This window comes from Lepisosteus oculatus, chromosome 4 (genome assembly GCF_040954835.1).
Source record: "Lepisosteus oculatus isolate fLepOcu1 chromosome 4, fLepOcu1.hap2, whole genome shotgun sequence".
NCBI lineage: Eukaryota > Metazoa > Chordata > Actinopteri > Semionotiformes > Lepisosteidae > Lepisosteus > Lepisosteus oculatus.
The window spans coordinates 3,190,478-3,215,731 of NC_090699.1; the positions used below are offsets into that span (position 1 = coordinate 3,190,478).

The 25,254-nt window shown below is 50.6% G+C and overlaps 1 protein-coding gene across 2 annotated transcripts in view; it reads left to right on the top strand.

The window, feature by feature from the left end:
- LOC138238041 (E3 ubiquitin-protein ligase TRIM39-like) overlaps window positions 1-25,254 on the top strand; it is a 373,132-nt gene that overhangs the window by 32,653 nt on the left and 315,225 nt on the right. The window contains exons 7-8 of one of the 2 annotated variants that reach the window (XM_069187842.1): window positions 165-191; window positions 3,610-4,520. The exons of the other annotated variant lie outside the window; for it this stretch is intronic. Coding sequence (XP_069043943.1) covers window positions 165-191; window positions 3,610-4,178 — 596 coding nt within the window. The 3' untranslated portion in view covers window positions 4,179-4,520. Of the gene's footprint in view, window positions 1-164; window positions 192-3,609; window positions 4,521-25,254 lie in introns of those variants that run through there. 2 annotated transcript variants of the gene reach the window in all.

Consider the following 25,254-nt stretch of genomic DNA (forward strand, 5'->3'; position numbering starts at 1 on the left):
TGTCTGTGATTAACAGTGTCTGTATCTCTGTGTTCCAGTGTGTGGCTGTGAATAACAGTGTCTGTATCTCTGTGCTCCAGTGTGTGTCTGTGATTAACAGTGTCTGTATCTCTGTGTTCCAGTGTGTGACTGTGATTAACAGTGTCTGTATCTCTGTGTTTCAGAATGGCAGTGGATCTGCAGTGCTGCAGGTAGGTCTGTTTCCTCTTGATGACACAGGGGCTGTTTTAAGCCCTCGTGTCAGAGGTTATTGAATACACTCTCAGACGATCTCTTTAGTGTTAATTGGTTGTTCCTGTTAGGTAAATAGAAGATGTATTTCATTGTCACGTCTGTAATATAGTACATGAAATCCTATTGGGATCCTTAAGAGATCTTCACCTAGTGGCCAGCAGAAAGTTCTTCCAGAGGGGCTGAAGGTGTTCCAAAACTCGTTCTACCCAAAGGCCATGTCCTGTGAGCTCTGCTCACTCCTTTGTCAGTGTCACTCCTTCGTGAGGGTCTTCAGGCTGAATTTTGCAGAGCCTGTGACCCTGGATTTTGAGAATAAATGTGAAATATCAGGAGGAATCAGGAGCAGAGCCAGTAACAATCAGCTGTCCAAATCCTAGGGTACATGACCGTTATACATGAAAAAAATGACAGCAACATCTTCACCTTTTGCAGTTCAGAAAATATAAAAAAAACAGTCTCTGCTCATTTCTCAGCTGCTGTAATCTTTCTGTTAGTGTCGGTCATTGTCCTCTGTCTCTCTCTCTCTCTTACTCTGGGCTCTCCTGCAGCTTGCTGTCCTCTGTCTCTCTCTCTCTCTTACTCTGGGCTCTCCTGCAGCTTGCTGTCCTCTGTCTCTCTCTCTCTTACTCTGGGCTCTCCTGCAGCTTGTTGTCCTCTGTGTCTCTCTCTTACTCTGGGCTCTCCTGCAGCTTGTTGTCCTCTGTCTCTCTCTCTCTTACTCTGGGCTCTCCTGCAGCTTGCTGTCCTCTCTTACTCTGGGTTTTAAAAAAATATCTTCCCATTCCATGTTTAAAAAACAGTTTCCTCTCTGAAAATGACATAAACTAGATTTGAATCCCTGTAAACACATCCTTGTACCTGGGGACAATTTTTGCTGCCTGTACTTGTTTAACTACCGTATGTCTCCTAACAGCAGTGCCCTTTTTCAGATTACCGTACGTCTTGTAAGACTAGGCCAAAACACAGAACACACAACAAACCCCATTTTTCTCTGTTTTATATATCCTGATTTACAGGAGGATGTATCAAGTAAGAAGAGTTTATTTTCATCTGGGCATGAATGTTTTTCCCCATATGCTCCCCAGTCTCAGTGTGTGTTTCAGTCTATACAGCCCTGCAGTGTATAAAAGGGGAGTGAAGGCAGGTCTGGTCAGGCTTGTCTGAAGGCACAAGAGAAGCACTATTTCTCTTAAAGGGCTTTAAAGCTGGTGCTAAATCCTTGGAAGTAGGGTGAGGTTTTTTCTGCAATATAAGGATTATTTTTGTGTTTTTCTCCATGGTAAGGATTGTTTTTCTTTTTGTACAGTTTGTGGCCTTTTTCATCTTGTTTGGTGTTTCTTCCCTCTTTTGCATTGCTTTTCCAGGGAAACTGTAGCTACACTTTGTCTTTTTCCCACTGTGCTGCGCTAGGAAATCAGACCCTTCCCACTGCGCTCCCTGAGGCTGTGATTGATCTGGAGAATAAACCTGAGAGCTGTGAGCTCTACTAAGACAGGCTGCAGTGATGGGGGTTCAGTAAGAGACTCAGTGGAGTGTTTGTCTCAGAATAGATCAGTCATTTCAACATCAGCTCATTAATCACTACTGTCAGTAGAGATTGGGGTTTTTACCTCAGATTTGGGTGTTTCTTTACAGGGCAGGGGGAGTAAATTTAGCTTCTGTGTTTCCATATCAGACAGGTCTTTATCTCCTTAGTGTGACACAGTGACTGTGTGTCTAAGAATCTATGTGTGAAAAAAACTACTATAACAGAAGGGGATATGTAATTTGAATTGAGGGACTATTCCTAGGCCAAGAGTAATACAATAAATAATGTATTTCCTGCCAAAATAAGAAGTTCAGTTACTCATGCCAGCACTGTGAAAGGAAGGAGCAGTAGAGTATTGAGTTGAGAATTGCCCTCCTCTCAGGACAGGGGGTAATTAATTCTGATATCTCTTTTTAATGACAGTGTTTCAGTGACATGAAGTCAGTCAGTGTCTATGTGGCCTGTTTTCCTCAGAGCAGCTCAGACATGCCAGGGGGAAATTTAGCCAGGACACCAGGGTTAAACCCCGACTCTTTTCAAGAAACACCCTGGGATTTTTAATGACCACACAGGACCTTGGTTTTAAGTCTCATCCACAGGACAGCGCCTGTTTACAGTATCATGTCCCCATCGTTATACTGGGGAATTAGGACCCACATAGACTGCAGGGTGAGCACCCCCTGTTGGCCCCACTCACACCTCTTCCAGCAGCAGCCTTAGTTTTTTCCAGGAGGTCTCCCATCCAGGTACTGACCAGGCTCACACCTGCTGAGCTGCAGTGGGCTGCCAGTTGTGAGTTGCAGGGTGATATGGCTGCCGGTGTTTTTATAAATTCATGTAGGTGACTGTGTCAGCCTTTCTAGGCTCCAGGAGTCCAAAAATAAGAGCTGATAAGAATATCTTTGATCTTCACTAGATTGACAGGCAGACAGGCAAAGAGGAGTATTTACTCAGTATTAAGTATTAATAGTTTACACTGAAGTATTAAGTATGAGGAGAGTATTAAGTCAGTATTCTTTAGTCATGCGAATAAACTTCTTGAATCGATTAAAACCCCCATTCGCTCTGGGCATGTATAAGCCCGGCCCCCATCTCTCAGTGGTCAGAGCTCACTGATTGACAGCTGGTGTCTCCTATCAGAGAGGCGGACAGTGAGCGCGAGCAGTCTGAAGTCAGTATGAGCGCCTCTGTTTCTCTCGTCTTTCTCTCCGGGTTTCTGGATGTGTTATTTCTGCTTTAAACTGAATACTTTGGATATTTCTTCGCATTTTCAAAGTAAGTGGGAAGGCTTTCTTATATTTCAGCAAGGTTTTGCTTTTTCCATTATATTTTTTTTCTGTAAAAACTTGCATTACACAGTCTTTGAATTCAGCACTTTTTTATTCTGCGTCGTCAGGAAAATGGTCTCAGAGAAGATGAACGAGCTGCTGAACTGGGATTTGAAATAAACCGGTTTAACAGACAGGCTGTCCAGTTTCTTACAGTATACAGGTCGCTGTGGTGGGTTGTGAAGTGTTTGAAAGCGAGTGGTCGGGCTGTAGTTTCTCCTGCAGTCCGGTCGGTCCTGTGTTTATTAATAATGTCGTTTAAAAAAATAAAGCTTCATCGCTGTGAAAACAAGTGTTTAATGTTTGTATTTAGAGGATATTGGGGATCACTCCCATGTGTAACACTAGTGAAACAGTGAAGAAGATGTTGTTTCTCTGGAAGGGAAGAGCAGTCATTAGTAACTGACTGGTGTTTCTCTCTCGGTGTGTTTGGGGACAAAGACATTTCACTGTCTGATGGAGTTGAGTTGGACTGTGATCGGCAGGAGCCTGTTGTGATGTTTGTGTTTTATTCCCCAGCTACTGTGACTCTGGACCCTGATACAGCTCACTGGGGGCTCAGCCTGTCTGAGGATGGGAAGAGAGTGAGACTGGGACAGAGGATGAGAGTGAGACTGGGACAGTGGAAGAGTCTCTCTGACAATCCTCACAGGTTTGATCTCTGGCGCTGTGTCGTGAGCAGGGAGGCCTTCACCTCAGGGAGACACTACTGGGAGGTGGAGGTGAATGACCTGTGGAGAATAGGAGTGACCAGAGAGTCTGCAGAGAGGAAAGGGGGGATCAGCTTCTCTCCCCAGCAGGGTTACTGGTGTCTGGACTATAACCCTGGTTTCTCTGCTCTCACTGACCCTGTGACCCCTCTCCCCCTCAGTCTGCGGCCCAGGAAGCTGGGGGTGTGTGTGGATATTGAGGAGAGGAAGGTCTCCTTTTACACAGTGGAGTCCAGAGCTCATGTCTACACTTTCACTGACATGGTCTTCCCTCAGGGGGAGAAGATCTATCCTGTCTTCTGGACTGAGGATCGTAATAAAGCCCTTGAGCTGCTGCCTGCTGTCAGTGTGGAGATTAAACCCGTCACTGACTCATGAACACAGGCTGACTCTCTCCCAGCTCTCTGTCCACTGCTCACACTGGGAGACGGGTTTACTGTGAGGTCAGAAATATAGTAGTAATTGTAGAAATGATGATGTTTGTCGTGTTTAAATTTTTTATTTACTATAACACATTTAAACGGGGAAAATAACATGTACGTGTTGTGTCGTGTTTAAATGCGTTATATTAAAAAAATTAGATGGGGAAAAATAACATGTACGAGAGAGGGCGAGATAACTCGCTACCAGCCTGCTGTACTCCTGACTTGTAAATATCTCTGGAAACCCTCCCGTGTTTTTTTTTCTAATTTTTGAGAAAATAAACTTTTAAAAATGAAATCCCGTGTGAGTCTCTCCTGTGCGCGCCGGTGACCGTGAAGCTGCCAGAACGGGGAGGGACCCGCTGACGTCACCACAGCAGGAGGAATAGGGACTGTGACGCAAACAGGAAGTGGCTCAGGGTGGTTATGGGAGTTGTAGTTTATCACCAGCGCTGTGTCTGTGAGCAGCTCCAGCCAGTCTTATACTCGGCTCCCTTTAATACAGGGATACATGACTATATTCGGTATTTTATGTTCGTTTGGGGTTTATTTTTACTGTGGTAGTTTGTGAGAGACGTTTTATTTGATCTCTGATCGTGATCCAGGGAAAAGTGGATGCTTCTTTCTAGTCTTTTCTTTATTTTATTTCCCAATGAAGTTTGGTAATGGGCCAGTGAAAGCTCCGCTTTCCTTCATATGAAGCCCAAAAGTTTGTTGGTAGCGGCGAGTTTTTTTCTTCACGGACAGAAACTTGGGCTCCGTGTCAGTCTTGTGTTCTGTCCTGTCGTTTGGACATTTCATATGGACGATTCTCTGTCCACAGAGGGACTGTGTCGTGAGAGGTAGTTTTAACACATTCCCTTGTGCGCTGGTTAGTGTGGTAATTGTGAGACGCTCCCTAGAGCAAGCGGGTTAGAAGATGGCGACAGACCTGCTGTTCTAGTAAGAAGTGAAGTTAAACTCATTCCTGGTGTTGTGTTCAGCTGTGTTTAATATATATAAACTAACCTGAAACACGAGAGACTGCACTGCTTCGGCAGTTTGTGTATTCAACATCATTATCTGAAGGATTATTTGTGAAACTTTGGCATGTACAATATATAAATATATTTCATTTAGCTTATTTTAGTTCCTCTGTATTGGAACAAAACGCGCTACAATTTGTTACTTGTTCAACTTTTGTTTTAATCTTAGCCGTGTCCAAACTCTCAGAACAACCTGAGAAACGTCCAGTTCAGGACTCTCAGTACCGCCCTCTCCGACCGCATCTGAAATATTTCACTTTGTTCGCTTCGTGACGCAGCGCTGTACCGCGGGAAAACACTGTTGACAAAATGAGTATCGAACTTCGAGCTGTTACATATTTTCTTAGAAATACATTTTATTATGCACATAAATTAAACCGCTTGACTAAAATTTCTCTATGACTACAATGTGGTAAAAACAATGTTGGTGGTGTTTCATCACCACCATTAACATCTGTGGTGATGAAATGCCTGGAGAAGCTGGTGTTGTCACACATCAACTCCTCCATCACAGAGTCCCTGGACCCCTTGCAGTTCGCCTACCAGAACAACAGATCAGTGGATGATGCTGTCTCCCTGGCTCTGCATACAGCCTTGGAACACCTGGACACTAAGAACTTGTATGTGAGAATGCTGTTTGTGGACTACAGTTCAGCATTCAATTCCATCATACCCAGTCAACTGGTGACAAAGCTCAGGGGATTAGGTCTGTGCACCTCTGTCTGCAACTGGCTGCTGGACTTTCTTGTCGAGAGACCACAGGTGGTGCGGATAGGCAATAAAACATCAACACCACTCACCCTGAGCACTGGAACCCCACAAGGCTGCTGTCTGAGTCCAAGGTTGTACTCCCTGTTCACTCACGACTGCACAGCAAGACACAGCAACAACCACATCATTAAGTTTGCTGATGACACCACTATAATAGGACTGATCAGTGATGATGATGAGTCCACTTACAGGGATGAAGTCGTACAGCTGCTTAGGTGGTGTCATAGCAATAACCTGGACTTGAACGTAAAGAAAACGAAAGAGCTAATAGTGGACTTTCGGAGACACAGGCCACACACTCACAGCCCACTCAGTATTGATGGAACGGAAGTGGAAACAGTCACCAGCTTTAGGTTTTTGGGAATTCACATCTCTAAAGATCTAACCTGGACTGTGAACACTGACTCTATCATGAAGAAGGCTCAGCAGCGCCTTTATTTCTTGAGGTGCCTCAAGCGCTGGGGGATGCCAATACATGTGTTGGTGAACTTCTACCGCTGCACCATCGAGAGCGTCCTCACCAACGGGATCACCGTGTGGTATGGCAACACCTCTTCACGAGAAAGAAAGGCACTGCAGAGAATGGTCAATATGGCCCAGAAGATCATCGGCTGCGGTCTCACCGAGATTAAACAGCTCTATGGGGACCGCTGCCGTGGTAGAATTCTGGCCATCACAGAGGACAGTCACCACCCCGGGCATGAGCTCTTCACCCCACTGCCCTCAGGCAAGAGATATAAGAGCATACGGACACTTACCACTAGATTCTTCAATAGCTTCTATCCACAAGCAGTGAGACTGGCGAACACATTTAGCCATCCCCCTCGGACCACAGCTACACCATCACATCCACCTCATTGTGATTTCTTATCTATCGCACATCTCCAGTCACTGTTTACACGTCTGTATTGTTTACATTCAAACTGTCTACATGTTTACTTGCACATTGTCTGTTGTTTGTTTCTATATTGTCTTGATGCACTGTCTGCACTTTGTTTTGTTTTTTACACCTGTTTTACAATCGAGAGACTTCCTGTCAGTAAGAATTCCATTGGACCAGTACCGGTTACATATGGCAATAAAGTTCAAGTTCAGGTTCAAGGTTCTGCTGCAGCACCCCTGACCATCACATCACCTCCTTCCTGCCCCCACATTCTCTGATTCTGCCCCTCAGCAAAAAATGCTTTCGCAAGTTCAAGTCTTGTACTGACGTGCGGACGCTTGGCGTTAGTCGGGGGTCGGTCTTTTCACCACTTCTGAGACCGCGTGTTCAGTCACTTACAGCCACAAAACACCACTGCCAGGTCGCGGAGTCCTGACTTTAGAGCTGTCTCCTCTGTAGAAGTTATGTCCAAACGGGTGGGTTTGGGTGGAAGGGGATGAACCTCTGCAAAAACAGCTTTTAGGCGCTCCGAATCTCTTCATTGCTCGCCGTAGCTACTGAGCTATGTAGCTCTCAAGATGTGCCGTATTACCTCAATCGACAAGTCTCCAATTGCATTATTAGTTCTTTCCAAAGGTTTGGCACGTTTTGATCTGGACAGCAGCCAGGTCACTCTGCAGCTCACAACTGGCAGCCCACTGGAGCCCAGCAGGGGGCGCTCTCTCCCAGCTCCCAGCCCACTGGAGCCCAGCAGGGGGAGCCTGGCCAGTACCTGGAGGGGAGACTCCTGGGAGAGGTGTGAGTGGGGCCAGCAGGGGGCGCTCTCTCCCTGCGCTCTGTGTGGGTCCTAATGCCCCAGTGTAGTGACGGGGACACTATAGTGTAAAACAGGCGCCGTCCTTCGGATGAGACCCTGGGATTTTTAATGACTCTCTGTGGTCATTAAAAATCCCAGGGTGTTTCTCGAAAAGAGTAGGGGTGTCTTGGCCAAATTTCCCATTGGCCCTTACCAATCATGGCCTCCTAATAACCCCCCTCTCTGAACTGGCTTCCCTCTGCTCTCCTCCCCACTGAGAGCTGGTGTGTGGTGAGTGTACTGGTGCATCATCCAGGTGGGGCTGCACACTGGTGGTGGTGGAGGGGATCCCCAATACCTGTAAAGAGCTTTGAGTGGAGTGTCCAGAAAAGCGCTATATAAGTGTCAGCAATTACTATTATTATTTTATCTTTGTTCTTCCAAATATAATATGCATGTGGTGCAAAGCTGTGCCAACATCATAAGATCTGATTGGGATGTGTTCTCTGAGCACATTGACGTTGTGGAGTTTGTCTTCTGCACCACTTTGGAGGGCTTTGTAAAAGAGTCCTTCACGCCAAATCGAGTCAAATGCTTTTTCGAAATCGACAAAGCAGCCAAAAATATTTCCTTTGTGTTTCTGGTGGACGTGTTTGTCTATCAGTGTGTGTAGGGTGTAAATGTGATCAGATGTGCGGTGATCTGGCAAGAAGCCAATCTGACTCTTGCTCAGGACACTGTGTTCAGTAAGGAAGGCCAGTATTCATGTGTTCAGGATACTGCAGAATACCTTCCCCAGGTTACTGTTCACACAGATGCCCCGGTAGTTGTTGGGATGGAGTCTGTCTCCACTCTTACAGATGGGCGTGATCAGTCCTTGGTTCCAGGCCTCGGGGAAACAGCCGGCTGTCATGATGAGATTGAGGAGGTTGAGCAGGGCTGTTTTTGTTTTTTTTTAATGATTCAGTGTTTAAAGAATTTACAGGTACAACTACAACTAGAGGAGCAGAGACCAGTACAAGAGGAAAAAGACACAATCAGAAAAAAAACAATTAACCGCCAGAGGTGATGAAGGAAATTATATAAGAAGATTATTTTTGACATAGAACAAACGTTCACTTGCTTTTGCACTTTTCAGATTCCTAGAGAATGAAAATAAATGTTTCAAACTTATTGAAACAGGAGCCGGGGGGTCCATCCAAGACAGACGGGTTCCGATCCGGAACGGGATCCGGGGCAGGGACAGGGACTCGAACCAGGCGCTGCGAGCCCCGGGTCAGGGGTCAGGGTGAAGTCGGGGTGAAGCCCGTGCCGTCGGGGCTCTCCTGGAGCTGCTGGCAGGCGGGTCTTCCCAGTGCTGAGCCCGGAACAGCGGGAGGGGCAGGACTGGGGGCAGGGGCCCGTCACCAGGGGACATCGGAGAGGACCGGAGCGCCCCCTAGAGGAGGGGTGGGGATGGTGACATGTCCCAGACTCCTCGACTTCCTCTCGGCTCGTTTCGTCACGCGTGTCCCTCGCTGCTGTTTGAGCGCGTGTGCCGCGTCCTGTTTCACCACGCCCCCTGACAACCCTAATCACACCCCTAGCAACCACACCCCCTAATAATCACACCCCCGCAGCTCTGTGCAGATCCAGGAAGTGAAACTCAGAGATCAGTTTCGTTTCACTAGAAACAGCCTCACTGCAGCTCCGTCTCTACTGCTCCTCTCTGTGCAGTTTCTACTTGTCAGAAAAATGGCAGAAGGCAGTATTTCAGTTTCTCAGGACCAGTTCAGCTGCTCAGTGTGTCTGGATTTGCTGAAGGATCCAGTGGCTCTGCTCTGTGGACACAGTTACTGTATGGGCTGTATTAAGAACTGCTGGGATCAGGAAGATCAGACTGGGATCTACAGCTGCCCCCAGTGCAGACAGACCTTCACCCCAAGACCTGATCTTCACAGAAACACCATCCTGGCTGAAGTGGTGGAGAAACTGAAGGAGACAGGGCTCAGTGGTCCTCCTCCTGCTCACAGTCCTGCTGGCCCTGGAGATGTGCTGTGTGATGTCTGCACTGGGAGACAGAGGGGAGCTGTGAAATCCTGTCTGGTGTGTCTGGCCTCTTACTGTCAGACTCACCTCCAGCCTCACTATGAATCTCCTGCTTTCAAGAGACACAAGCTGGTTGAGGCCACAGGACAACTGCCTCGTCCTGTTTCACTGTGGCGGAGCTGAGCTGCACGTCTGCGGTTCGTCTGTGCTCTCGGCGCGCTGCTGCCCAGACAGGGGGCTGCCATCAGGTGTGCCACCGCAGTGAGACACGCCTCTCTCCCCTGTTAATCATTACCACCCGCCACCCACACCAGAAACACACCAGATCATAACCAGAGAAATAAAGGTTCTCTCTCACTCCATCTGTATGAACCCCTCTCTCTCTCAGGTCAGTGTTAATGTACTGGAGTGTCCAGTCAGTGTGTCTGTCTTAACCCCTCTCTCTCTCAGTGCAGTGTTCATGTACTGGAGTGTCCAGTCAGTGTGTGTGTATTAACCCCTCTCTCTCTCTCAGTGCAGTGTTAATGTACTGGAGTGCCCAGTCAGTGTGTGTGTATTAACCCCTCTCTCTCTCAGTGCAGTGTTAATGTACTGGAGTGTCAGTCAGTGTGTGTGTATTAACCCCTCTCTCTCTCAGTGCAGTGTTAATGTACTGGAGTGTCCAGTCAGTGTGTCTGTATTAACCGCTCTCTCTCTCAGTGCAGTGTTAATGTACTGCAGTGTCCAGTCAGTGTCTGTATGAACCCCCCTCTCTCTCTGTGTGTTTTTCGCGAGACTGAGGGAGTGAGTGGGTGGAGTTTCGGTGGGTTTGATCATGTGGCGGTGTTTCTTCACTGGTTTTGTGTTTTTCTGTCTTTTTTGGGGAAAAGCGGGGTTTATTTTCTCATCATGGCTGGTTCTGGAGGCTCTGATCCTCCAGACCTCTCCTTTGAGAAACTAACTCGACGCCATGGTGTGAAAATCTCCCCTGCGGAGTTCTGTCCGCTGGAGTGGTGCATTCTTGCAGTCGGGGAGGTCGTGGGCTGCAGGAACATCAGGTCCGCTTCCCGCATGAGTGGAGGGATAGTCATTTTCCTGCAGTCTACCGATCTGGCCGATCTGTTCGTGTTTTATGTTCTTTCTTTTTTTCTTTTCCGCAAACATGGGCGACATTAGAAGAGGGAGTTTGAACACCAATGTGTGCCGGAGGGCTTTGAAGCGAGCTGCGGTGTTGGAGATTATCAAAAAAAAGAGCCTGCAGGTGACTTTCCTGCAGGAGACCCACACCGACAGCTCCAACATCGTCGCCTGGCAGCGGAGTGGCAGGGGGACATCGTGTACAGTCACGGGTCCCCTGTGAGCGCGGGGGTCGCGGTGCTGTTCTCTGTGGGGTTCAAGCCCCTCTCTATCGCCGTCCAGGAGGTGGTGAAGGGTCGCTTGCTACTCGTGCGAGTAGTTCTCGGGAAGAAATCCATTGTTTTTATTAACGTTTACGCACCCACCGACGGCGGGGAGAGGGTCACCCTCTTCAGGGAGCTTGAGACTGCACTGGCGACCTGCCAGCCTGAAGAGCTGGTCTTCCTGGGGGGGATTTCAACTGCACAGAGAGCAGCACACTGGACAGGAATCACGCAGAGCCACATGGCCCGTTGGCCAGGGAGCTGCGCAGGATCCTCGTCAAGTCTGACCTCACTGACATCTGGAGGAGATGTCATGGGGACACGAGGCAGTACACCTGGGCCCAGGTCAGGGGGAATACCCTCTCTCTGGCCAGGCTAGACCGATTCTACTGCCGTAAACATCATTACAGCATCGTCAAGCAGTGCTCCATCTGTCCAGTGGGCCTGTCGGACCACTGTCTCACTGTCTGCACAGTCGCTGTGCCATCAGTGAGGTCCCACAGTGCCTACTGGCACTTTAATACCCAGCTGCTTGACGATGCTCACTTCTGTGACTGCCTGGTGTTCTTCTGGCAGCAGTGGAGGAGTCAGAAAGCCCACTTTGTCTCCCTGAGGCAGTGGTGGGATATTGGCAAGGTGCAGATTTGCCAGTTCTGCCAGCAGTACACTGGAAGTGTCATGAGAGTTATCCGTGAGTCCATGAAGGCTCTGGAGAGAGACATTCTGGAGCTCCACCAGGCTCTAGAGTGTCGTGCAGACAGGAGGCTAATTGATGACCTCCACACCCAAAAAGCATCACTCATTGGCCTTCTGGACACAAAAGTACAAGGAGCTCTAATAAATTCTAGGGTTCAGAGTGCATCACATGTAGACGCCCCGACTCGCTACTTCTTCGGCCTAGAGAAGAAACCGGGCCAGAGCCGGCAAATCCACTGCCTGCGCTCGGAGACAGGGCAGGAGCTGCACGAGGCCGGGCAGATCCAGGAGAGGACCGTGCAGTTCTACAAAGCGCTCTTCTCCAGCGAGGCTAGTGAGGACTCGGTCCGCACACGCAGGTTCCTTGAAGACCTTCCACAGGTCCCCGAAGAGGAGAGGGCAGGGCTGGAGAGGCCTCTCTCCCTGGAGGAGCTCTCCACTGCACTCAGTGGCTTGAGCAATGGCAAGACCCTTGGTCTCGATGACCTGCCAGCCGAATTCTATCGTGCCTTCTGGGCTGTGCTGGGTCCTGACCTGCTCGATGTATATTTGGAAAGTCTGGAGCAGGGGGACCTGCCACTGAGTTGCAGGAGAGCTGTTGTCACCCTGCTGCCCAAGAAAGGGGACCTGTATAACATTAAGAACTGGAGACCTGTTGCCCTGCTGTGTGTGGATTATAAAATCCTGTCCAAGGCTCTGGCCAACAGGCTGAAGGTGGTGCTAGGGTCCGTGGTGCACTCCGACCAATTGTACTGCGTGCCCGGAAGGTCAATCTTTGATAACATATTTCTGATTCGAGATATTTTGGCCACCTCCAGACTATTGGGTTTAGACACTGGTCTCATTTCGTTAGACCAGGAAAAGGCCTTTGATAGGGTTGAACATCAGTATTTGTGGAGGACCATGAGGTCCTAAGGGTTCAGCCCCATCTTTGTTGCCATGATTCAGGTGCTGTTTAGTGACATCTTCAGTGTGCTAAAGGTCAACGGAGGGCTGAGTGCTCCGTTTCCAGTGTGGAGGGGAATCAGGCAGGGCTGTGCACTCTCAGGAATGCTCTACTCCCTTGCCATTGAGCCTCTGCTACATCAGCTGCGCCGGGTCATCAGGGGCCTGTCCATCCCGGGCTGCCCCGATTCCACTGTCAAGATCTCGGCGTACGCTGATGACATCATGGTTGTGGTTGGAGGAGAACAGGATGTCAGGGCGCTACAGACAACTTTGAGTGATTTCCAGCGGCTATCATCAGCCAAAGTAAACTGGGCCAAGAGTAGCGCCCTACTCCTGGGGGAGTAGAGCGAGATGGGTCCCCCAGTCTTGCCAGAGAGGCTCAGCTGGACCAGAGGGGGACTCAAATACCTGGGGGTGCACCTGGGGGACGAGGCCAGCGTGAAAAAGAACTGGGAGGGGCTCCTGGAAAAAGTGAAAGGTCGTCTGGACCGCTGGCGCTGGCTGCTCCCCCAGATCTCCTACAGAGGCCGGGTTCTGATTGTCAACACCCTGGTGGCTTCGATGTTGTGGCATCGCTTGGTGTGCCTGGAGCCACCAGCCCGACTGGTCGAGGAGCTGCAGGCCACGCTCCTCGACTTCTTCTGGGACGGACTGCACTGGCTGTGGAGGGGCGTCCTCTATCTGCCCAGAGAGGACGGAGGGCAAGGACTTATCGACATCCGTAGCCGGGTGGACACCTTTCGCCTGAAGGCAGTGCAGAAACTGCTGTTCGGCCCGGCCTCGCTGTCCTGGAGGGAGCTGACCTTCACCCTGCTGCGTCGAGCAGGACACCTCGGGCTCGACTGTGTGCTCTTCCTGATAGACACCAGCCTCCTCTCTACCGTCTCTATCTTCTCGCCCCTCTCTCTCCTCTCTCCTCTCTCTCCTCTCTATCTTCTCGCCCCTCTCTCTCCTCTCTCCCCTCTCTATCTTCTCTCCCCTGTCATCTTCTCACCCCTCTCTCTCCTCTCGCCCCTCTCTCCTCTCTCCCCTCTCTATCTTCTCTCCCTTCTCTCCTCTCGCCCCTCTCTATCTTCTCGCCCCTCTCTCTCCTCTCTTCACTCTCTATCTTCTCACCCCTCTCTCTCCTCTCGCCCCTCTCTATCTTCTCGCCCCTCTCTCTCCTCTCTCCATCTCTATCTTCTCTCCCCTCTCATCTTCTCACCCCTCTCAATCTTCTCTCCACTCTCTCTCCTGTCTACCCTCTCTCTCCTCTCTACACTCTCTGTCCTCTCGCCCCTCTCTATCTTCTCGCCCTTCTCTATCTTTTCGTCCCTCTCTCTCCATCCTCCTCTCTCCCCTCTCTATCTTCTCACCCCTCTCTCTCCTCTCTCCATCTCTTTCCTCTCACCCCTCTCTATCTTCTCGTCCCTCTCTCTCCTCTCTCCTCTCTCCCCTCTCTATCTTCTCTCCCCCTTCTCCTCTCGCCCCTCTCTATCTTCTCAACCCTCTCTCTCCTGTCTCCTCTCTCTCTCCTCTCGCAACTCTCTCCTCTCACACGTCTCTATTTTCTCACCCCTCTCTCTCCTCTTTCTCCTCTCTATCTTCTCTCCCCTCTCTCCCTTCTCTCTTCTTTCTCCCCTCTCTATCTTCTCACCCCTCTCTCTCCTCTCCCCTCTCTCTCCTCTCACCCCTCTCTATCTTCTCGCCCCTCTCTATATTCTCGTCCCTCTCTCTCCTCTCTCCCCTCAATCTCCTCTCTCTCCTCTCTCCCCTCTCTATCTGTTTGCCCTTCTCAATCTTCTCACCCCTTTCTCTCCTCTTTCTCCTCTCTATCTTCTCTCCCCTCTTTCCCCTCTCTCTCCTCTCTCCCCTCTCTATCTTCTTGCCCTTCTCTATCTTCTCACCCCTCTCTCTCCTCTTTCTCCTCTCTATCTTCTCTCCCCTCTCTCCCCTCTCACCCCTCTCTATCTTCTCGCCCCTCTCTCTCCTCTCTCCCCTCTCTATCTTCTCTCCCCTATCTACTCGCCCCTCTCATCTTCTCACCCCTCTCAATCTTCTCTCCACTCTCTCTCCTCTCTACCCTCTCTCTCCTCTCTACACTCTCTCCCCTCTCTCATCTCTCTCTCCTCTCGCCCCTCTCTCTTTTCACCCCTCTCTCTCCTCTCGCCCCTCTCTCTCCTCTCTCCGCTCTCTATCTTCTCTCCCCTCTCTCCTCTCGCTCTTCTCTCTCCTCTCGCCCCTCTCTATCTTCTCTCCCCTCTCTCTCCTCTCAACCCTCTCTCTCCTCTCTCCCCTCTCTCTCCTCTCACCCCTCTCTATCTTTTTGCCCATCTCTATCTTCTCACCCCTCTCTCTCCTCTTTCTCCTCTCTATCTTCTCTCCCCTCTCTCTCCTCTCTCCCCTCTCTATCTTCTCGTCCCTCTCAATTCCTCACCCCTCTCAATCGTCTCTCCCCTCTCTCTCCTCTCGCCCCTTTCTATCTTCTCTCCCCTCTCTATCTACTCGCCCCTCTCTTTCCTCTCACCCCTCTCTATCTTCTCGTCCCTCTCTCTCCTCTCTCCTCTCTCCCCTCTCTATCTTCTCTGCCCTTTCTCCTCTCACCCCTCTCTATCTTCTCACCCCTCTCTCTCCTCTCTCCTCTCTCTCTCCTCTCTCCCCTCTCTATCTTCTCGCCCTTCTCTATCTTCTCACCCCTCTCTCTCCTCTTTCTCCTCTCTATCTTCTCTCTCTTCTCTCCCCTCTCTCTCCTCTCTACACTCTCTCTCCTCTCGCCCCTCTCTATCTTCTCGCCCATCTCTATCTTTTCGTCCCTCTCTCTTCTCTCCTCTCTCCCCTCTCTATCTTCTCGCCCCTCTCTATCTTTTCACCCCACTCTATCTTCTCGTCCCTCATCCCTCTCTCCTCTCTCCTCTCTCTCTCCTCTCGCCCCTCTCTCTTTTCACCCCTCTCTCTCCTCTCGCCTGTCTCTATCTTCTCTCCCTTCTCTCTCCTCTCTCTCCTCTCTATCTTCTCACCCCTCTCTCCTCTCGCACCTCTCTCTCCTCTCTCCGCTCTCTATCTTCTCTCCCCTCTCTCCTCTCGCTCTTCTCTCTCCTCTCGCCCCTCTCTATCTTCTCTCCCCTCTCTCTCCTCTCAACAATCTCTCTCCTCTCTCCCCTCTCTCTCCCCTCGCCCCTCTCTATCTTTTTGCCCATCTCTATCTTCTCACCCCTCTCTCTCCTCTTTCTCCTCTCTATCTTCTCTCCCCTCTCTCCCCTCTCTCTCCGCTCTCCCCTCTCTATCTTCTCGCCCCTCTCATCTTCTCACCCCTCTCAATCGTCTCTCCACTCTCTCTCTTCTCTACACTCTCTCTCCTCTCTACCCTCTCTCTCCTCTCAACTCTCTCTCTCCTCTCTCCCCTCTCTCTCCTCTCGCCCCTCTCTATCTTCTCGCCCTTCTCTATCTTCTCGCCCCTCTCTCTCCTCTCTCCATCTCTATCTTCTCTCCCCTCTCTATCTACTCGCCCCTCTCATCTTCTCACCCCTCTCAATCTTCTCTACACTCTCTCTCCTCTCTACCCTCTCTCTCCTCTCACCCCTCTCTATCTTCTCGCCCTTCTCTATCTTCTCGTCCCTCTCTCCCCTCTCTCCTCTCTCAGCTCTCTATCTTCTCTCCCCTCTTCTCTTGCCCTTCTCTCTCCTCTCGCCCCTCTCTATCTTCTCTCCCCTCTCTCTCCTCTCTCTCCTCTCTATCTTCTCACCCCTCTCTATCTTCTCTCCCCTCTCTATCTTCTCTCCCCTCCCTCTCCTCTCAACCCTCTTTCTCCTCTCTCCCCTCTCTCTCCTCTCACCCCTCTCTATCTTTTTGCCCATCTCTATCTTCTCACCCCTCTCTCTCCTCTTTCTCCTCTCTATCATCTCTCCCCCTCTCTCTCTCTCTCCCCTCTCTATCTTCTCGTCCCTCTCAATTCCTCACCCCTCTCAATCGTCTCTCCCCTCTCTCTCCTCTCGCCCCTCTCTATCTTCTCTCCCCTCTCTATCTACTCGCCCCTCTCTTTCCTCTCACCCCTCTCTATCTTCTCTGCCCTTTCTCCTCTCACCCCTCTCTATATTCTCACCCCTCTCTCTCCTCTCTCCTCTCTCTCTCCTCTCTCCCCTCTCTATCTTCTCGCCCTTCTCTATCTTCTCACCCCTCTCTCTCCTCTTTCTCCTCTCTATCTTCTCTCTCTTCTCTCCCCTCTCTCTCCTCTCGCCCCTCTCTATCTTCTCGCCCTTCTCTATCTTCTTGCCCCTCTCTCCTCACTTCCCTCTCTATCTTCTCACCCCTCTCTCTCCTCTCACCAGCTCTCTATCTTCTCACCCCTCTCTCTCCTCTCCCCTCTCTCCTCTCGCCCCTCTCTATCTTCTCGCCCCTCTCTCTCCTCTCTCCATCTCTATCTTCTCTCCCCTATCTACTCGCCCCTCTCATCTTCTCACCCCTCTCAATCTTCTCTCCACTCTCTCCTCTCTACCCTCTCTCTCCTCTCTACACTCTCTCTCCTCTCGCCCCTCTCTATCTTCTCGCCCATCTCTATCTTTTCGTCCCTAAACTCTCTTCTCTCCTCTCTCCCCCCTCTATCTTCTCGCCCCTCTCTATCTTTTCGCCCCACTCTATCTTCTTGTCCCTCATCCCTCTCTCCTCTCTCCTCTCTCTCTCCTCTCGCCCCTTTCTCTTTTCACCCCTCTCTCTCCCTCTCGCCTGTCTCTATCTTCTCTCCTTCTCTCTCTCTCTCTCCTCTCTATCTTCTCCACCCCTCTCTCCCCTCTTCTCTCCCTCTCTCCCTCTCTCCCCTCTCTCTCCTCTCGCCCCTCTCTATCTTCTCGCCCCTCTCATCTTCTCACCCCTCTCAATCTTCTCTCCACTCTCTCTCTTCTCTACCACTCTCTCTCCTCTCTACCCTCTCTCTCCCCTCACCCTTCTCTATCTTCTCGCCCTTCTCTATCTTCTCGTCCCTCTCTCTCCTCTCTCCTCTCTCTCCTCTCTATCTTCTCGCCCCTCTCTATCTTCTCGTCCCTCATCCCTCTCTCTCCTCTCTCCTCTCTCTCTCTTCTCGCCCCTCTCTATCTTCTCTCCCCTCTCTATCTACTCGCCCCTCTCTTTCCTCTCACCCCTCTCTATCTTCTCGTCCTCTCTCTCCTCTCTCCTCTCTCAACTCTCTATCTTCTCTACCCTTTCTCCTCTCACCCCTCTCTATCTTCTCACCCCTCTCTCCTCTCTCCTCTCTCTCTCCTCTCGCACCTCTCTCCTCTCACCCCTCTCTATTTTCTCACCCCTCTCTCTCCTCTTTCTCCTCTCTATCTTCTCTCCCCTCTCACCCCTATCTCTCCTTTCTCCCCTCTCTATCTTCTCACCCCTCTCTCTCCTCTCTCCTCTCTCTCCTCTCTCCCCTCTCTATCTTCTCGCCCCTCTAACTCCTCTCTCCCCTCTCTATCTTCTCACCCCTCTCTCTCCTCTCACCCATCTCTATCTTCTCGCCCCTCTCTATATTCTCGTCCCTCTCTCTCATCTCTCCCCTCAATCACCTCTCTTTCCTCTCTCCCCTCTCTATATTCTCGCCCTTCTCTATCTTCTCACCCCTCTCTCTCCTCTTTCTCCTCTCTATCTTCTCTCCCCTCTCTCTCCTCTCACCCCTCTCTATCTTCTCGCCCTTCTCTATCTTCCTGCCCCTCTCTCTCCTCACTTCCCTCTCTATCTTCTCACCCCTATCTCTCCTCTCACCAGCTCTCTATCTTCTTACCCCTCTCTCTCCTCTCCCCTCTCTCCTCTCGCCCCTCTCTATCTTCTCTCCCCTATCTACCTCTCCCCTCTCATCTTCTCACCCCTCTCTCCTCCTCTCTCTCCTCTCTACCCTCTCTCTCCTCTCTACACTCTCTCTCCTCTCGCCCCTCTCTATCTTCTCGCCCATCTCTATCTTTTCGTCCCTCTCTCTTCTCTCTCTCTCTCCCCTCTCTATCTTCTCGCCCCTCTCTATCTTTTCGCCCATCTCTATCTTCTCGTCCCTCATCCTCTCTCCTCTCTCCTCTCTCTCTCCTCTCGCCCCTCTCTCTTCCCCTCCTCTCCTGTCTCTATCTTCTCCCCTTCTCTCTCCTCTCTATCTTCTCACCCCTCTCTCTCCTCTCGCACCTCTCTCTCCTCTCTCTGCTCTCTATCTTCTCTCCCCTCTCTCCTCTCGCTCTTCTCTCTCCTCTCGCCCCTCTCTATCTTCTCTCCCCTCTCTCTCCTCTCAACCCTCTCTCTCCTCTCTCCCCTCTCTCTCCTCTCGCCCCTCTCTATCTTTTTGCCCATCTCTATCTTCTCACCCCTCTCTCTCCTCTTTCTCCTCTCTATCTTCTCTCCCCTCTCTCCTCCTCTCTCTCCTCTCTCTCCTCTCTCCCCTCTCTATCTTCTCCCCCTTCTCTAACTTCTCGCCCCTCTCTCTCTTCTCTCCTCCTCTCTCCCCTCTCATCTTCTCACCCCTCTCAATCGTCTCTCCCCTCTCTCTCCTCTCAACTCTCTCTCTCCTCTCTGCCCTCTCTCTCCTCTCTCCCCTCATCTTCTCACCCCTCTCAATCTTCTCTCCACTCTCTCTCTTCTCTACACTCTCTCTCTCTCTACCCTCTCTCTCCTTTCACCCCTCTCTATCTTCTCGCCCTTCTCTATCTTCTCGTCCCTCTCTCTCCTCTCTCCTCTCTCTCCTCTCTATCTTCTCGCCCCTCTCTATCTTCTCATCCCTCATCCCTCTCTCTCCTCTCTCCTCTCTCTCTCTTCTCGCCCCTCTCTCTTCTCACCCCTCTCTCTCCTCTCTCCGCTCTCTATCTTCTCTCCCCTCTCTCCTCTCACCCCTCTCTCTCCTCTCACCCCTCTCTATCTTCTCGCCCCTCTCTATATTCTCGTCCCTCTCTCATCTCTCCCCTCAATCACCTCTCTCTCCTCTCTCCCCTCTCTATCTTCTTGCCCTTCTCAGTCTTCTCACCCCTTTCTCTCCTCTTTCTCCTCTCTATCTCCTCTCTCCTCTCTCTCCTCTCTATCTTCTCTACCCTTTCTCCTCTCACCCCTCTCTATCTTCTCACCCCTCTCTCTCCTCTCTCCTCTCTCTCTCCTCTCGCACCTCTCTCCTCTCACCCCTCTCTATTTTCTCACCCCTCTCTCTCCTCTTTCTCCTCTCTATCTTCTCTCCCCTCTCTCCCCTCTCTCTCCTTTCTCCCCTCTCTATCTTCTCACCCCTCTCTCTCCTCTCTCCCCTCTCTATCTTCTCACCCCTCTCTCTCCTCTCACCCCTCTCTATCTTCTCGCCCCTCTCTATATTCTCGTCCCTCTCTCTCATCTCTCCCCTCAATCACCTCTCTCTCCTCTCTCCACTCTCTGTCTTCTCGCCCTTCTCTATCTTCTCACCCCTCTCTCTCCTCTTTCTCCTCTCTATCTTCTCTCTCTTCTCTCCCCTCTCTCTCCTCTCGCCCCTCTCTATCTTCTCGCCCTTCTCTATCTTCTTGCCCCTCTCTCTCCTCACTTAACTCTCTATCTTCTCACCCCTCTCTCTCCTCTCACCAGCTCTCTATCTTCTCACCCCTCTCTCTCCTCTCCCCTCTCTCCTCTCGCCCCTCTCTATCTTATCGCCCCTCTCTCTCCTCTCTCCATCTCTATCTTCTCTCCCCTATCTACTCGCCCCTCTCATCTTCTCACCCCTCTCAATCTTCTCTCCACTCTCTCCTCTCTACCCTCTCTCTCCTCTCTACACTCTCTCTCCTCTCGCCCCTCTCTATCTTCTCGCCCATCTCTATCTTTTCGCCCCACTCTATCTTCTCGTCCCTCATCCCTCTCTCCTCTCTCCTCTCTCTCTCCCTCTCGCCCCTTTCTCTTTTCACCCTCTCTCTCCTCTCGCCTGTCTCTATCTTCTCTCCCTTCTCTCTCCTCTCTCTCCTCTCTATCTTCTCACCCCTCTCTCCCCTCTCATCTTCTCACCCCTCTCAATCGTCTCTCCCCTCTCTCTCCTCTCAACTCTCTCTCTCCTCTCTCCCCTCTCTCTCCTCTCGCCCCTCTCTATCTTCTCGCCCCTCTCATCTTCTCACCCCTCTCAATCTTCTCTCCACTCTCTCTCTTCTCTACACTCTCTCTCCTCTCTACCCTCTCTCTCCTCTCACCCCTCTCTATCTTCTCGCCCTTCTCTATCTTCTCGTCCCTCTCTCTCCTCTCTCCTCTTTCTCCTCTCTATCTTCTCGCCCCTCTCTATCTTCTCGTCCCTCTCTCTCCTCTCTCCTCTCTCCCCTCTCTATCTTCTCTACCCTTTCTCCTCTCACCCCTCTCTATCTTCTCACCCCTCTCACTCCTCTTTCTCCTCTCTATCTTCTCTCCTCTCTCTCCCCTCTCTCTCCTTTCTCCCCTCTCTATCTTCTCACCCCTCTCTCTCCTCTCTCCTCTCTCTCCTCTCTCCCCTCTATATCTTCTTGCCCCTCTAACTCCTCTCTCCCCTCTCTATCTTCTCACCCCTCTCTCTCCTCTCACCCCTCTCTATCTTCTCGCCCCTCTCTATATTCTCGTCCCTCTCTCTCATCTCTCCCCTCAATCACCTCTCTCTCCTCTCTCCCCTCTCTATCTTCTCGCCTTCTCTATCTTCTCACCCCTCTCTCTCCTCTTTCTTTTCTCTATCTTCTCAATTCAATTCAATTCAACGTGCTTTATTAGCATGACCGATGGGTACAATCAGTGTTGCCAAAGCAAATAAAAATAATAAAATTAACATAGAACAAAACAAAAAATAGAAGTAAAATAAAATCTACAGACATGTTACAGACATTTACAACAAAGACATATTATATAATATCGACATATACTGTAGGCGGCTGGAGCATTATTGGGAGACGGACTCACTGTTCCTCAGGCTGTGACAGGAGATCACATACTGGGCTGCCAGATCAACTGAGTTCCCTCCTCCCTCTCCCAGTAGGATTGGGACCTGTTGTGGTTTTGGCAGGTGTGGGAACTCTGGGATTAGATTTCTGAATTTCTGGAAGAATGTTTCTCTAATCCCAGAGTATCTGTCACAGTGCAGTAGGAAGTGCACCTCTGTCTCTATTTCTCCCTGCTGGCAGTGGGAGCACAGCCTGTCCTCTCTGGGCAGCCAGGTCTGCCTGTGTCACCCAGTTTCTATGGCCAGGTTGTGGTCACTGAGCCTGTACTTCGTCAGGGTCTGTTTCTGTTTGTTATTTTTTATTTTGGTCTAATATTCAGCTAGTGTGTATTGTCTGTTTAAGGTTCTGTAGCATTCCAGTTTATGTTGTGTTTGTGTGTGTGTGTGTCCCAGTGTGTGAGATATTGCTGTTTGATCTGTGCTGTGATGTGGTTGAGTCTGGGTTGTGGTGCTCTAGCAGTGCTGTCCTGAGGCTGGTTAGTGTTGGTGTGGCTCAGGTCGGTGAGCCTCAGGACCAGCTGGCTCGGGGGCTCTGTTTTGGGCTCAGCTCTTGGCTGAGCAGGGCTTTGTGGTGGTAGGAATTTTGGTCACTGTTTTTTAGGTGTAGCCAATACTTTAATATTCTTTTCTGTATGTTTATCAATAGTGGGTACTGGCCTAATTCGGCCCTGCACCCGTTGTTAGGAGTTTTTCTCTGCACACGGAGGATGATTCTACAGATCTCCATGTGCAGAGTTTCTGTGGGGTGTTTGTCCCATTGGGTGTAATCCTGGTCTGTGAGGGGACCCCAAACTTCACTGCCGTATAGGGCAATGGGTTGGATTACACTTTCAAATATTAGGAGCCAGATTCTTGTTGGTGGGTTGATGTTGAAGAGCCTCCTTCTTATTGCGTAGAAAGCCCTGAGTGCCTTCTCCCTCAGTGCCTTCACTGCCAGGTCAAAACTCCCGGAAGAGCTGATGGTGAGACCGAGATATGTGTAGCTGGATGTGTGCTCCAATGTGTTGTTGTTCAGTGTGAATTTGTACCTGTTTCCCTGAGGTCTGGCTTTCTTCTGGAAAACCATAACTCTGGTCTTGTCCAGATTGACTGTCAGTGCCCAGGTCTGACAGTACTGCTCCAGCAGTGCCAGGTTCTGCTGCAGCCCCTGTTCTGTGGGCGACAGCAGGACCAGGTCATCTGCGTAAAGCAGGAACTTGATTTCTGTGTCGTGTAGTGTAAGACCAGGAGCTGCAGACTGCTCCAACATTCCTGCTAATTCATTGATATAGATATTGAACAGTGTTGGGCTCAGGCTGCAGCCCTGTCTCACCCCGCGGCCTTGGGTGAAGAATTTAGTCCTTTTGTTTCCAATTTTCACTGCACATTTGCTCTCTGAATACATTGATTTAATTATGTCGTACACTTTGCCCCCTATGCCACTTTGGAGTAGTTTATAAAACAATCTCTCATGCCAAATCGAGTCAAATGCTTTTCTGAATTCGACAAAGCAGGCAAAAATTTTTCCTTTGTGTTTTTGGTGGACGTGTTTGTCTATCAGTGTGTGTAGGGTGTAAATGTGATCAGATGTGCGGTGATCTGGCAAGAAGCAAATCTGACTTTTACTCAGGACATTGTGTTTGGTAAGGAAGGCCAGTATTCGTGTATTTAGGATACTGCAGAATACCTTCCCCAGGTTACTGTTCACACAGATGCCCCGGTAGTTGTTGGGATCGAGTTTATCTCCACTCTTATAGATGGGCGTGATCAGTCCTTGGTTCCAGGCCTCGTTGAAACATCCAGCTGTCATGATGAGATTGAGGAGTTTGAGCAGGGCTTCTCTCTCTTCTCTCCCCTCTCTCTCCTCTCGCCCCTCTCTATCTTACCGCACTTCTCTATCTTCTTGCCCCTCTCTCTCCTCACTTCCCTCTCTATCTTCTCACCCCTCTCTCTCCTCTCACCAGCTCTCTATCTTCTCACCCCTCTCTCTCCTCTCCCCTCTCTCCTCTCGCCCCTCTCTATCTTCTCGCCCCTCTCTCCTCTCTCCATCTCTATCTTCTCTCCCCTATATACTCGCCCCTCTCATCTTCTCACCCCTCTCAATCTTCTCTCCACTCTCTCTCCTCTCTACCCTCTCTCTCCTCTCTACACTCTCTCTCCTCTCGCCCCTCTCTATCTTCTCGCCCATCTCTATCTTTTCGTCCCTCTCTCTCTTCTCTCCTCTCTCCCCTCTCTATCTTCTCGCCCCTCTCTATCTTTTCGCCCCACTCTATCTTGTCGTCCCTCATCCCTCTCTCCTCTCTCCTCTCTCTCTCCTCTCGCCCCTCTCTCTTTTCACCCCTCTCTCTCCTCTCGCCTGTCTCTATCTTCTCTCCCTTCTCTCTCCTCTCTCTCCTCTCTATCTTCTCACCCCTCTCTCTCCTCTTGCACCTCTCTCTCCTCTCTCCGCTCTCTATCTTCTCTCCCCTCTCTCCTCTCGCTCTTCTCTCTCCTCTCGCTCCTCTCTATCTTCTCTCCCCTCTCTCTCCTCTCAACCCTCTCTCTCCTCTCTCCCCTCTCTCTCCTCTCGCCCCTCTCTATCTTTTTGCCCATCTCTATCTTCTCACCCCTCTCTCTCCTCTTTCTCCTCTCTATCTTCTCTCCCCTCTCTCCCCTCTCTCTCCTTTCTCCCCTCTCTATCTTCTCACCCCTCTCTCTCCTCTCACCCCTCTCTATCTTCTCGCCCCTCTCTATATTCTCGTCCCTCTCTCTCATCTCTCCCCTCAATCACCTCTCTCTCCTCTCTCCCCTCTCTATCTTCTTGCCCTTCTCAGTCTTCTCACCCCTTTCTCTCCTCTTTCTCCTCTCTATCTTCTCTCCCCTCTGTCCCCTCTCTCTCCTCTCTCCCCTCTCTATCTACTTGCCCTTCTCTATCTTCTCACCCCTCTCTCTCCTCTTTCTCCTCTCTATCTTCTCTCCCCTCTCTCCCCTCTCACCCCTCTCTATCTTCTCGCCCCTCTCTCTCCTCTCTCCGTCTCTAACTTCAATCCCCTATCTACTCGCCCCTCTCATCTTCTCACCCCTCTCAATCTTCTCTACCCTCTCTCTCCTCTCGCCCCTCTCTATCTTCTCGCCCTACTCTATCTTCTCGTCCCTCTCTCTCCTCTCTCCTCTCTCCCCTCTCTATCTTCTCGCCCCTCTCTATCTTTTCGCCCCTCTCTATCTTCTCGTCCCTCATCCTCTCTCCTCTCTCCTCTCTCTCTCCTCTCGCCCCTCTCTCTTTTCACCCCTCTCTCTCCTCTCGCCCCTCTCTCTCCTCTCTCCGCTCTCTATCTTCTCTCCCCTCTCTCCTCTCGCTCTCCTCTCTCCCCTCTCTATCTTCTCGCCCCTCTCGCCCCTCTCTCTCCTCTCTCCATCTCTATCTTCTCTCCCCTATCTACTCGCCCCTCTCATCTTCTCACCCCTCTTAATCTTCTCTCCCCTCTCTCCTCTCGCTCTTCTCTCTCCTCTCGCCCATCTCTATCTTCTCTCCCCTCTCTCTCCTCTCAACCCTCTCTCTCCTCTCTCCCCTCTCTATCTTTTTGCCCCTCTCGCCCCTCTCTATCTTTTTGCCCCTCTCTATCTTCTCGCTTCTCTCTCTCCTCTCTCCCCGCTCTATATTCTC